General features: G+C 28.9%; 1 protein-coding gene across 1 annotated transcript; it reads left to right on the top strand.

The window, feature by feature from the left end:
* The first annotated feature begins 3,879 nt into the window (after window positions 1-3,879).
* On the top strand, window positions 3,880-13,161 carry LOC149876850 (uncharacterized). The gene is made up of 9 exons (XM_090075140.1): window positions 3,880-4,018; window positions 5,474-5,713; window positions 5,834-6,150; window positions 7,716-7,870; window positions 8,088-8,262; window positions 8,721-8,916; window positions 9,019-9,118; window positions 11,716-11,765; window positions 11,981-13,161. Exons 1-9 carry the CDS (start codon window positions 3,961-3,963, stop codon window positions 12,166-12,168), a joined length of 1,479 nt encoding a protein of 492 aa, XP_089931266.1. The 5' UTR covers window positions 3,880-3,960; the 3' UTR covers window positions 12,169-13,161.
* Window positions 13,162-14,849: the final 1,688 nt, after the last annotated feature.

Raw genomic sequence — 14,849 nt, 5'->3', positions numbered from 1 at the left:
GCTTAAGCTTAAGCATATTTTTGACCCTCTTTTAACTTTTTGCTTAAGCATACCCTAGTAAATTATTGAATAGTTCGTTTATCGCAAAGTTTAGCCAATTGTTCGATAATTCAGAGGGCACAAAGCGAGTAGTAACTAGATTTACTGCAATAAAAAATTGTTTTGCTAATGGCCATGACAATAAATTTTAAGTAAATTTTAACAAAAAAAGTTAAGCTATGGTGTAATCATATATATTTTGTCAAATCTTAGCCTTTTGCAAACGAGCCCTTTTGTTAATTAATTATAAATATGTTAGTAAATGAAAACTATTTCATATCTGTAACTAAAACATTTAATTTTAACCACCAGATTCGATATGGGTATCAAAATTTAGCCGTCAACTATGCCTTCTTGCTCTGATATCTGCAAGTATTCAGTGCTCTTGACTAAGTTGTAAAGTTAATTTTATTTCTAAGAAACTTGAATTTAGAATAAATGCATTTCTGGCCAATCATTTCTTTTTTTTTTTTTGCATTAAAAATGGACTGAATGATAATCAGCATAATTCAATTTGGAAGAGCAAATCATGACTTTTTGCACGCACATCGGAAATTACGTATGCTGATTTAAAAAAAAAAAGTGTTGCATAAAAATATTTTGAAAGCCCCATAGTGAGGCCCACCCCCAGTGAGGCTCTCTTATCGGGGGAAAGATGAGAGCTCTGATAAAAGCACTGGACACACCCACATGTAATACAATGAACTTTAAAAACATAAACGTTAAAGCTTTTCTACCAACCGCAGTAAATAGCGAAGACTAATAATATACTGAGAAAGTTATTGATTTTTTCAAAAATTTTTCAAATTAAAAAATTTCTTTATTAAGAACTTCAGTTTAAGGTATAAATTACAAATTTTTCTCTAAAATGAAAAAATTGAGCAAATAAACGTTTTGTGAACTTATAAAAAATTGTTTTTAACTCAATGAAAAATAATCAAAAAGTCTATATAAACATATATTTTTTATTTATCGTATATTACGCAATGTAAGTTAAGATTGGTTTGGCCATCTTAAATCACAGAACCCCTTAAAGTATTTTTTGTAAATATAATAACAAAAAGTAAAAAAAAAAAGTAAGTCTTGAAACAAAAAACCTTCAAAATTAAACAAGAAAACATATTTGTAAAAAGTACAAAAATCAGGGTATCAAAGAATACAAAACGTTATTCTTAGTTGCCATGGTACTATTTTAAATCTAAAAATCTTAATGCCATTTAATTGGAATTTTCTTTCCCTGACATTTTTAAAATATTTGAAGCACGTGTTTAGTTTAAATGATTTTTAAACAGAGAAACCAACCTTTTATTGGAAATATCTGACTCAGATTTTGAGAAGAAAATGAGAATCTGAGAAGTGATTAGAATAGTAGGATGCCGAAGCGAAACTCATACATAAACAGATTTGAAATTCTTGTTTGACACGTTTATATGAATTGTAAATAAGAAAGTTTGTACTTAAGATACAAACCTGATCAACAAGAAGCCCTCCTGTAAGCAGAACTCACGAAGGCTAACTTGGTCGAAGGAAGTCTTTCACCTACTTCCTAATGGGCGCGAGCAAATGGGCTCTCTAAACAAAAAAGATGTAGCGATTAGAATTAAATTATCTGTAATAAGAAAACATAGTTTCTGAAAATTTGTCTTTTAAACAATTTTCAACTGTGGTGTAAACAATTTTTATCAATATAGCTTATTTATTTACTAAGTCAGTCAAGAAAGATTTTTAGATTTTAAGATTTGTTAAATTACGCTGCGTTAAAACCTGTTTCTGCAAAAATAAAAGGAGTAAATAAAAATGCTTTTAGAGATTAGGAATAGCAATCTTTTTTAAGATATTTTACAGATGAACAAACTATATTAGATTAGCGATATTGGTACTACAGGGTGTGACATTTAGACGAGTGAGCCAGAAATGCACGTAGCTCACCAGGATTCGGTTAAAGGAGATCATAATATTTAATATTGATATGAATTGATGGACTCAGATAATCATTTAAATGTTTAATCAGTACTTTTATATATTTTTTTATGACGACATAAGACATCTTTAGCGTTTGCAAGACTTTGTATGAATATCGATTTTTAAATTTATGATTTTTATTTGCATAATTAAAGTTTTTTCAGAAACTTTATTCAGCTGCTGCATATTCAAGTCTAAACCATATCTTTTAAATCTGAACTACCATTAAAAGTCACGTTTTTTGGAAATCGTGACTTTCAATTGAGACTGTTGAACGATCAGAGAAGTTAAAGAGTTTTTAGGATGGATTCAAGGGTTAATTCTAGCAATAGAGAATTAAATCAGTTTTTCGCGTGCATTTTTTTAAGAGAACTTTTTGTAGAATTAAGGAGAAATTGGAAACTTTTTAGAATTCAAAAATTTAATGATATTTTATCACTTTTTAAATTTAAAAGGATTATTTATACTAAGTTCAATATTGGATTTGGAAACCCGAGAACAGATGTGTGCTTTTTTTGTGAAATACATCAAAGTTTGAAAAGAAAAATTTATTTAAATGAAACTTTCTAATGTTTGCTCAGGAATCGTTCACACACTGTTTTATAAATTTTTCACCATTTTTAACCTCCCTTCCCCCAATAATCAAGGGCATTCATTTAGTAAACCCTCTCCCCAAATTTTTCAGCATCAATTACTACTTCCCCCTTTCCTAGTTTCCCCTTTTCAAGTTTTTGCTTTTTCATGGCGGCTATTGTTGAAAGAATTTAGTTTAAAGAACGAAGCCACACAAGAACCGATGTGCTCTTAGGTTACCAGGCTTACTATAAATAAAAGGCCGGGTAACCTTTAAGCACAACGTCCTAATCAGCATCTCAAACTCTATGATCAAGTCCTCTTTATCTAATATGATTCTGTTATATCTTAAGGTTTCGGTGCAGTTTATGCTGTCTTTAAGATGATTGGAGTCGTTTGAATTGTAAAATAAAAGGCTCATTGTATCTGTCAGTTTCCTGTGAAAGGTGATATGAACTTAGCCAGTTTTTTCTTTGTATATTTTGATATTCGTAAAACAGATTAGAAGAAAATATTTTGGTGAGGCCTATTTAATTCATAAACTTAAAGACTTTATTCAATTCTTCCACTGATGCATGAAATATAAAAAAATGCCGTCAATCAACCTCTTCTAAGATAAGATGGATCTAGGAAGCTGTTCTATATCCTTAACATCAAACCGTCCAATAAAAAGATGTCCCTGTCGTCTGCAAATCGATGTCCCTGCTGTTTGGTAGAAAAATTTGATGGATTATTAGAACGTGAAGGAAAGTCAATAAAGGCAATTGATGAACAATGTTTCATTCTAGCATATAATGGAATCTGTTCCAAATCATACATAATCACGTATTAGTGTATAAAGAGTTGAAGTCGGCTTATAAAAATATGCAGTTTGAAATATCCTTTTCAAATATAACAAGTTACAGTTACAAATAAACAAGTTATAAATAAACCAATAATCAGCATAATCTAATATTGGTCGATTTTTAAAAATGTTTTAAAATCTTCTTAAAGATACTCACCTTATTATAAAAGTTAGTTCAATCTCGGCTTAAATTCCATAGCATATTTTAAATAGAGCGTAAATAGAGTCATCTTCATTATTTATGTCCCAGCTGTAGGATGCTGAGAAGAGAAAAAACTGTCGAGTTTTCAGGCATCCCACATGAAATTACTCAATAAGAGCTCAATGTGGAGTTGCTATACTTCATTAAAATTTAAAAGGCTTAACTATTTAGTTAAGGAAAAAGATTTGTAAAAAATATATGTGGGAGTTGTTAATACTTCATTAAAATTCAAAAGGCTTAATTATTCAATTCAAAAGGCTTAATTATTCAATTAAGGAAAAAGATTTGTATTTTACACTCTGTAATAAAAATCGAAGTAAAGATTTTTTTAATTTCAAAAATGTTTGAAATAAAAAATTATTTTCTCAGTCTAGTAATTGTGTTCGCTATTTTTTGTGGTAAGTAAACAAACTTTTTTTTATTAAAGTATATATTTGTATATACAGTGCCAGGGTCTAAGCTTCTCCACCGCTTCGCCGTACAATTCATTAACTTCTGATATTTGTTTCTGACGCGTAAAGTAATAGTTTGGCATCTCCAAGCAATCAATCAGCAAGATTTTGCAGACAAAAAGGAATTTACTGATTGCCATTTCATCTTTAAAGCGAAAAAAAATACTTATCGAAAACAACAGCTTTTCGAAATTTAAGGTAATCAAAAACTAAAAGAACGGCATTGACTCAGTCGATAGCATTAAACAGATACTTACAGCTACTAACAAATATTTGATAGAAAACCAAATTGCACTTGAAGTGCTATTTTTTTTACCAGCAGTAAGAGAAGTTAGGATTTTTATCAGCAGCATCATAAACAGCAAAACTTTATGAGTAACTAGCTTTTTTATAGCAATCCGTAAAGTTTCATTTTTTTTTGTTTATTTTTGAATCAATTATTTATGTATACCAGGGAACAGGAAAATTTAGTTAATAAATTTATTTAAATTACCCATTTTACTTTATCACTTTAAGTGTTTGAATAAAAGGTTTAAATAGGAAAAACTGACTGAAATGCATAATTGAATTTAAAAAAATAATAAAAATTAAGATAATTCTGACAAGATCCTGGCACTTGACAAAAAACACGAAATAAGCTCTTTTCATGTTTTCATGTTTATCATATTTCCCTTCGTATAACTCATTTAAATCACACATAGACACACGCACGCGCACATACGCACACACACACACACACACACACACACACACACACACACACACAAAGGTAGAGCAAAGCTAGGAATAATGCTGAACAAAAGCTTAGATTCTCAATTGAAAAAGTTAATAGAAAAATGAAAAGCAAATTTATTAAATAAAGTCTCGGCTTTGGCTCAGTCTCACGCACAGTCAGTTCCATATGGGAGGATGGGAGAGGGGGAGGAGGAGGAGTAATAGACTTTGAGAAAGAAGAGACCAGTTGAAAAAATGTTTTACATTTAATTACAATTTATAATTTTTACAAATTTAACTTTTTAACACCCTGGTAAAGTATTCAAAGTTTGCTGAATTACTTTGTTATTCGAGTAAAATTCTAGAGAACTGAGTCCAATAATCGTGTTTTCCGTTTTTACCAGTACATAATCTAAACCTCGCTATAAGAAACTATTTAAATAACTGTTTACTCTAAAGCATTATTTCAAAAAAAATGGAAATTTAATTTTGAAAGCTTCATATATGATAAAGCTTTTTAGAATACTTGTATTCCATTGAATAATTTTTACTTCTGCTATCGAATGCATTATATGTAAATAAACAATTTTTCGTATGAGTTTTCAGTATTTGAATTTAAGTTCGGAATATGTTTTATTTGCTCTTATTAATTATGCAACGTCTCTTATAAAATGAACTCCTACCTAGACCAATCAGAAGGATATAACCCTGGAGTTTGGACCATTGGAGATATTGGTAGTTACGATAACGTGCAAAAGATTGCAACAAGGAAAGAATGCACACAAACTTGTTGGCCAAAATTAGCTGCTGGTGAGTTTTTTGTAGGAGCAATACGACAAATATCTACCAGCAATTGCTATTGCATGAAGACTACGCTGGGGATGACACAAAATGGAAACACAAATTGGGATTTCCTTCACTTTGTGTGTAAGTGCCTATAAAGTGCTAATTTTCTGCCTGTTGGCAAAACAAGATGCTTAAATAAATAGTAATAATAATTTTTCAAAATTATGCCTACTGTTACAATTTTTACATATTCACTTTCAGATGGAATGGCCATACCACAGGCTTTAAATTGCACAATCGGTAACTCATTCACATTTAATATAATGATTAAATTTTTCTCGGATGGGAACAGCTCAAGCTCAGTATTTTTTATTGACAATATTGACAACCCTACAACTTACTCAAAGAGGATTATGATTGAACATTTCTTCAATAGCGCAAATCCAAAAAGAACCAGCTACGCAAGTAGAATTACTTCTGCGAATTATGATACTCGAACTATGAATTCACTCGTAGATAAATTCGTTGGAAATGGAGTTGAGAAGGAGTTTGAAAATTCTTACATAATCATTACTAAGGTAATAACATTAAGTATACAGCAGACCAATCAAATAGCTTTTAATGTCATGAAAAGAGAGAGATTGGTTTGTTGAAATGAAGAAAAAAAAAAGAATAAAAAAAAAAAAAAATAGTTGGCAAGTTAATTCATATTTAAAAAATGTAAGCTTCCAGATATTTGTTTTTTAACAAACTTACAAGATAAGGCGCGAAATAAACAATTTCATAGTTGCTATCGTAAATGCTCGTAAAAGCGAGTAGATTTCAACTAAAATTTCTAATTCTTTTAAAATGTAACGTTTTCAAGGACAATGGTATCATAAAAATATTTAAAAATATTTACAATAAAGTTTAATTTTTTTACAACCACATTAAAAATGATAATTTAAAAACATTGTAAAAAGATCTTTTGGAGATAGATGCAAAATGTTTATAAAAATGGCATCGAAATTGGAAAAGTTGACACTACTTTTTAGTTTAGACGACTATTTATGGATTTTTAAGAAGCTCTACTTTTGAAAAAGTAAAACTTTTTCCGAATTCCAACTTTTGAAAAAGTCTGGCTTTTTCAAAATTCTAAATGTCGTTTTAAAAAAAAATGTCAAGCTTTTTTGAAATTCCGCTACTCATCATGTTTAACATTTTAAAAGCTCGTTTCTTTTGAATATTTGTATGATTTTGTGTGATTTTCGTGCTTTGTCTTCTGAAAAAGAGTAACTTTTTCATAGCTTCGTTCTTAAAAACATCTTTTTTTTATCTGCTAATTGGAAGAAAAAGTTCTTTCAATCGTACCTAATAAGCATTGAAAAAGAGGTCAACAAAAATGTTAAAATGGCCGATTTTAAACAATTTAGAATGTTAGAATGTTAAAAAGTGAAATAGAGAGTGCAAAAAAATTATTAAAATTTAGAGCTTGAGAAATTAAATGGAGTCGAAATTATTACGGAGAATTATTTTTACGTCTTTCAAACAAAATCACAATAATAACATTGTTACATTAGTAGCATGTATAGCATGGTTATCAGCTAATATATCAAAATACTACAACTTCGACTTAAGGTTTTTTTCTTTTCAACGAATGATAAGGATTTGGTAAGACAAGTTTTATTATGCATGAATTTGTTATTTAAAACTAATAAAAACAAGTTTAATGGTTTTGATCAATTGCTAACTTTGTCAAAAGTCTTAACTTTGCAAGATTTGCGAGGTCTCAATTCTTTTATGGAATCATAGATAGCTATATGTCTAAATATACCCAAAAACTCAAAAAGTTTCTGAAAACGTTATTTTTAGTTGACGAATTCCTAACTCAAACTGTTTCAAAAGGTGACAATTGAACTTTTTACAAATGCAGGCCATTCTGTAAGCTTTTTTTGAAAAACGACATTTAGACTTGAAAAAGTCCGACTTAATTAAAAGAGTTCCCAAAGGCTTAGATTTTTTTCAAAATATGGCAAAATAAAATAGTTTTTTTTTTTCTTAAGGATTTATCTGTGTCCTGAAATTTTCAGGAATTCAATTTTTAGCTCACAGAAGCGTAATTAATGTTTATATTCTGAAATTATATTTTGAGATTGTGCACTAGGTTGGCGATTATTCAGTAGAAAACAATCACACCCAATGGGTTGCCTTGGTTGTAAGCACCTCCACGTCTATTTCGGTTAGACTAACTTCTTTTAGAATTTTACGACCAGAAAAAAACTGTTCTCTAGTTAGCTCTTCTTCAAGCAGTGTCAAAAAGTTAGTAAATGCATTTTCAGATTTATGAATTATAATGAATTATTGTAAATATAATTTTATTTAGCATTAATTTAGTTTTAAAATTTTTATTGAATTTTTCTTAAATTACATGAAGTTTCTTATTTGAAATATTTTAATAAAAAAATATATCCTAATTTATTTTACCCTTTTGTCATTTTGAAAATAGTTTACCTAATTCAGTTCTTTACTACTTTAGTGAGATATTCTCCCTTAACTTTCAACTGACGACCAGTACCAATTGTGTTGCTGACCTTGAAAGCGTGGTTATTTACTTATATTATAACAGTGAGTTAATTTTCAACGACGTCATAACGAGTTTCTGGAGTGCGTCTCCAACAGTAACTCAAAAAAAATCATATGTCATGATTTATGTAAGAAAAATCTCAATTGCATTTACTTTTTCAAGGTATTTTATCACTCATCATTTTCATTCAAATATAGTGCTTAATATATCATTTGAAGCAATAAAATCTTAAAATGCTGGTGTTGGTGTGAAATAAATATGAATAAATTGTAATAAATGTTAACTAATATAAACAAGTAATAACAAATATAGACAAATATAGACAAATATAGACAAATATAGACAAATATCAACAAACTTTAACAAATGTTTATAGGTATTAATAAATACCAACGAATCTTAAAAAATATTTGCAAATATTAATGAACATCACATGTTACATTTGTCTTTTTAAATTAATTTACTTTTACAAATACTTCGTTAAGAAACTTTGTGAAAGGTTTTTTTTACTACTTTTTATTTTTATATTTTACTTTTCACATTTACATTTACCTAATGACATATTACTTACATTTTGATTCCTAGTCACCCAAACTTTATATTGATGCTGTACTACAGTTCAGCCTGTTATTTGATACAAACGTAACAAATGCACGAGTTGGAAATGCAATTTTGACAACCAAGGCTGATATTCTCAGTAACGAGTTTATAAACAATGAACCGAAGTTGGCATTTAAAAAAATTGTTTTCCAAAAGTCATTTGAGAAGTTACAGAGTAAAGGTGCTCAAGAAATGTTTAGATTTATTTTATGTTGGTAAAAGAGGCCGTGGAACTAAATGCGCTTTTTGTTTTATTCCTAAAATAAAAATCGCTTTATGTTAGATATTACGAGAATTTATCCCGGCTGGAGTTATAGCAATCAAAATGGAACTGTGCTTGACACTGTCCTTCACCAGTATGTCTGCAAAGCTGTTTTAGTGAGGTAAAAGAATTTTTTTAAAACTTGTTTTTTCTGTTTTAATTGCATAATTTAAAAAAAAAAGCAGAAGAATTGCTTAATAACTTAAAGTGTTCTAAGAATTTATGTAATGGAGACGGCTGGTTCATTTCATTTTCTTATTATGATGGGGTATAACCTAAATGACTATCACTCCTGAGGAAAATATCTGCGTAAAAATTATTGTATAGATCTGTTTCTAATTATTTTAGTACATTTAGTGATGATTGAGTTTTTGTAAAGTAATGAAACTGAATTTTCGTAACGTAATATGCTAATTCAATACTTGGAAAGTTGCGTAAAGCGTGCAGACGCAGTTTCCATAATGTTTATGCGTTTTACTAGCGCTACTTTAGCGCAATCTAAACTCAGTTTCTTTGTGCAAAAAATTCAGTTGAACTGCCATGACAGAGCTCATTCATTTCCTGTAAAAAAGCAATCTTTTTTAGTGTAGCAAACTTGCAGATTGCAAGTATTATCGAAATGTATATTCATTAAGAATGATTATTCAAATACCAGCCGCGCTGTTTTCGTTTTTTCGTTTCGTTTTCTGTAAACGTTCGATTATTTATTTTAATTTTTCAAACAACTTGGGAAAAATGATGCAATACGTAAAATCTTCAAAAATCTTTGAAAAGTTTATAAACGTGAACTGTTTAAAATTTTATTTAATTTAAATTTATAAAATAATAGCAAAGTTGCCATTTACATTTTTGCTTTTTTTTTCCGCATTATTAAGCTCAATTTAATGTCAGAAACTATATCTTTATTTTATATACTTATTTTATTATAACTTTGCACAATTCTTCAACAAAACTGAACTAAAAAGAAAAAAACAGGGGAAAAAAAACATTCATTGCTAAAAAAAGTAAACATGTACCAATCGATTGCATCCTAAAAAATGGAAAAGTACAAAAGTTTTCCAAAGCATGGGGAGAGCTGGAGTTTAAATAATTTGACTCTTGGCTGCGTAAATAAAAAAAAAATTGGAAAAAAAGGTTTTTTCTAATTTAAAGCACAATAGTGCCATGCTTCTTTATCCTGTAAAAAGTCCACGGTCATCCAACTTTATATCGTATTCCGATAAGTGCAAGGGAGATGTTTGCCTAAAACATCTTCGAGTTTTAACTTTCCTGATATTAAACTTCGGTAATTTTACTCCCGTTGCATTTCCTGTAGCTATAAATGTTAGTCTTAATTTACTATTTTTTCCCGGTAACAATTCCTAAAAATAAGAAAAAAAAATTCGAATTTTAATGTGAATCAAACGTTATAAAAACTCATTGCTTGTGCATTCATATGTTTCTGTTTAAATCAAATCTAACAAAAATATTACCGAATCTTGTCTGATTTGTTTGATTTTGTTAGAGTTTGGATTATTTTACCAAAACAAAACAAAATGCACCATCTACCACAAGAAAAATGTAATGTATATGTTACATAATTGTTGCATATGAAATTGTAAATAAATCAAGTCGTAATACGAAGCTTTAAAGGTCATTAGTCAAAAGTTTGTGCACCTGTGTATCAAAATTGTAAACAAAAATTAACACGTGCAAAAACCATATATCCTTATGCTTTTAAAAATCTTGTTTCCTCTTGGAATGCTGGGCCAAAGGACATTATCGTCAATTATTTTAAAACTGATGATTCGTTCAAACCTTTAATAGAAGAGCTCAACCATTTGCGAAAAAAGTATCCGAGCGCTGTCCGAAAAGATTTCCCAGCAGAAACTTTTGTTGGCTTAAACTGAAATAGAGTGACCACCTGTTCACCAAATGCTGATGCTGAAATCGATGCTTATATTTTGGACTCTAATATTGAAAATGATGATACAGAAATTAAGAAGAAAATTAAAGAAGGAAGAGATTGATTCCTCGCCTCACCTATTTGATGCTTATGAAACGCAGCAAAATACTATTTATAATATTTACAAATATTATTTATAAATAATATTTACTTTACAGTCCCAAATACGGAAATGAAACACAATCCTTAACACTAAAACTTAAAGACTTAATCAAAATGGAAAAGATTTGTTTGAAGCTCTAAGTTTAAGTTTTTTTTGAACATAGTATTATTATTGGTTTTTGTCAGAAGAAAAAAAAAGCAAAAATAATTTTTCTTATTTTCATACCATTTCTCTAATTCTCGAACATTTCCCCCGACCCCCAATGTCATATCGAGAGTCAACTGTAATTGTTAAGTTAAGATAACCTACTTGCGAAAAGCTACCATGTAACACATTGTTTTAAGTGTCAAAATAAAAAAAAAACCGTTCAAGGTTGCAATAAACAAAATAAATTAAAACTGCGTTCAACTTGTGAGGCAATTGTGCAATTGTTTATGTTTCTGAAGCGTATGCGTGTATTTGTGTGACCACACGTTCAGTTAAAAATGCTCAACATAGCTCAATGTCTATCAATTACTAAATGTACTCAATCTTGCCCATACATAGATGTATAAAGCAACACCCCCTGTTTACTGTTTCTACGAAATACGTGGCGCAAGTTTTTGTTTTTCACAACTCGAATCATTAGCTACCTCAACTTATAAAAAAAATTTAAATATTTATTTTTCAGACAACAAAGCCCTTGTTACCAACGCGAAAAAAGTTCCGGACATATAAAATGTAAGCAAACTATTTTATTATCTTTCCTTTTTTTGAAATTCAACAACGATTTGTCGCTGTCCAACGAATTTTCAATATACTTAAGTTTTAAAAATAAAATACGCTTGTTCCTAATAATTTTCAAATGATTTTTTCACAAATGATATTGAAATTTGTTCTTTGTCTTGAGTTTTCTTTGAGAAAACATATTCTCTATTCTAAATTTTCACTTTTAGTTCTTCCAATCCAGTTTTACGATATGATTGGCTACAGCAACAAAACAAGATTGGTTTATGGTTACACGAGTCGCAATAACGTGGTTGAGCTGGATTTCAATCGAAAACCAGTTCTTTTGGTTTTGTCAAATGACAAATGGGAAAGTTTAAAAGCTGATCAATTTGTTGCAAATACTCAATCAATTTAAAGCAATCAATTTGAACATTTTAAAAATTATTTAAATTCATGACAATCATTATAAGAAACAGTCAAAATGCATTTTAATGTGCATCATATGTACCGTTATACGAAATTACACTAGCAACATGATTGAATGTGAAAACTCAGAGACTACTCAGCCGACACAAAGCCGGCTAGAAGATGTGTATTAGAGGGTATTATTTTTGTCTTTAAACGTTTCCGTAAGACTTTGTTGGTAAAAGCTATTTTTAAAGATCTCTTTAAAAGGTCATTATATTATGTCTTTAAGATCTCTTCTTCAAAGCCTAATTTATACGCTTTCGTTTTATAAGTATTATGCATAATACTTATAAAACGAAATTAATTTATAACATACATACATACATACCCAGCCAGCAAAAAATAATTGGGATAATGTTGGCCCAATGCATTGACTTACATTGGCACAATGTTGGAATAATGCGTTGGGCCAATACAGGAGTGATCATTGGCGCAAGGTTTGACCAATGCTCGTTGGCCAATGCTAAAAACAACGTTTAGCCAATGTTATAATTATACGTTAAGGATGTTTAAAATATGTTAATCCAATATTCAAAAAGCGTTATAGCAATACTAAAATTGTGATTTTATTTTACTTGAATCACATTACAGCCGAAACAAAACCTGATTCAATAAAAAGAAACAGGTCAATAATGTGTTCAATGGTGTGCTTGTTTGGCCCGATTTAAATTAAATAATTGAGGAAATAGTCTTTGGTTAAAGAATGCTTAAATATTTCATTGGAATAAACCGTTACTATACAATTTTTATTATAAGTTATAACAACTGATTTTCTCGGATTAACTTTTTTGGAGTGATCGTTTACTTCCTCGTTTTGGATAATTTCTGCCTCCTTCGCGGTCGCAGGACTGCCTAAGCCAAACCTTTACCAGTTGTTAAACACTTGAAGCAGTGACGTCACTCAATAACTTGTTCTTTTTTACAACACCTGAAAAGAAAAGGAAAATTAAATCCACATTTTACTACTCAAGGTAGTAATTAATACTTAGGTAGCAATTAATAGTAATTACTAATAAAAAAATATTTAACTCATTTTTATTGAAAATTTATTTTATTGCTTAGTATCAGGACAGCAAAAAAATTTATTAGTTAGTTTTATTTAACAAAAATAATACTTTCATCATAAACTAAAAAATTTAGTTTTGTTATTTTAGTTTCCACACGTATAGGCGTGGAAACTAAAATTTTAGTGTACCGATGTACAGATTTTTTATGACCAAAATATTGCAGTTATAAAAATTCAAATTCAATGATAGACTTACTGACAATAAGAGTTATATAAAAGTTATTTTCATGTTACCAAATAAAAGTTATTTTCATGTTACCGATTCCAACTTTTCCATTTCTACCGGCAAAGTTTAATTGCAATGATAATCCTTTTGAGAAAAGTGTTCTTAACAATCTGCATGTTGTATCACCAATATTTCTTCCACCAATTTGAGCAAGATAGTTAACCTTGATTAACAATAATGGTATATTTAATATAATTAACCTTAATTGGTCTGATGTCAACAGAAATAATAAACTAATTAATTAATAAGTTAATTAGTTTCAGAACAATTTAAAGATATAAAACTAAACTCTCATAAAAAGTCAAAAACATATAAAATAGATTAAACTTTTCAAGTTTTATATATTTTAAACTTAACGTAAGTTTTTAAGAATATAATAAAGTATATAAAAATATATAAAATCAGCCCTCAGAATAAGGGCCGGCATTCAGTTGGCAAATAATTCTTTATAAGATAGTATAAGCTGCCAAACATAAGCTGATAAATATTTAAAAATTTGGTGCAATCTTTTGACTAGAATTTAATAAATTTTTTAGAAAAATATTAAGTTCCGTGAAATGTTTTGGGTTAACCAAGATGGCTGCCATTTTAAAAACTGGTTTTAAAAAAGTCACATGACACTGTCTCCTGTTTGTTAAACCTCCTTGGTTTGACCTTTGTATCAAAATTTTTTTGCCAAACTCTAACAGTTTAAGGTCGACAGTTTATTGCCGACCTCATTTTTTTTAATTCCAAGGGTTGATAAAAAATATAAATATGTATAAAATATAGCAGAAAATATATATAATTAAAAAAAGACCAACATTAAAATTATGCAAATAACATACTAATAACTTGAAAATGCTATTTTCTTTTAGTTTCTCATCAAAATCTGTTAACTCTTGAATACAATCAAGAGGAAGATTTATGCCTTCAGGCAAAGTATCATAGCTTTTACGCTGAGCTACAGCATTAAGGATTGAATTTAAAATTTATGAATGCATGGCCTGCTTTGTCTCTATTGATGCAAGTCTGCTTAGAATCACATGCAAATCTTTTGGAAATATTCCTAAAGTTTTGAACAGTACAAAAATTTTTAATATATAAATACTATAGTTAAAATAATTATATAAAACTTTTTTTTTTATAGTTTTTGCACAATAAAAAATGGCAAAACTTAAATATTAAAATTTTAGCATTCTTATTCAAAAAAGGGATTAATAACATTTTCAACAATTTCAAAGATAAGGCAGAACACAATCAATTTAATAACTCATCAAAATGGAACCTTTTTTCATACTTTTTAACCATCTTTGTAAAAAATATAATTAATAAAATTTTTATTTCTTCACATGCA

The sequence above is a fragment of the Hydra viridissima genome, unplaced genomic scaffold (genome assembly GCF_058129835.1).
Source record: "Hydra viridissima isolate aposymbiotic clone 2 unplaced genomic scaffold, HvirCarnegie_v1 scaffold_18, whole genome shotgun sequence".
Lineage (NCBI taxonomy): Eukaryota > Metazoa > Cnidaria > Hydrozoa > Anthoathecata > Hydridae > Hydra > Hydra viridissima.
Note: the sequence above shows the minus strand (reverse complement) of the source record. Positions and strands in the feature narration are given on the sequence as shown.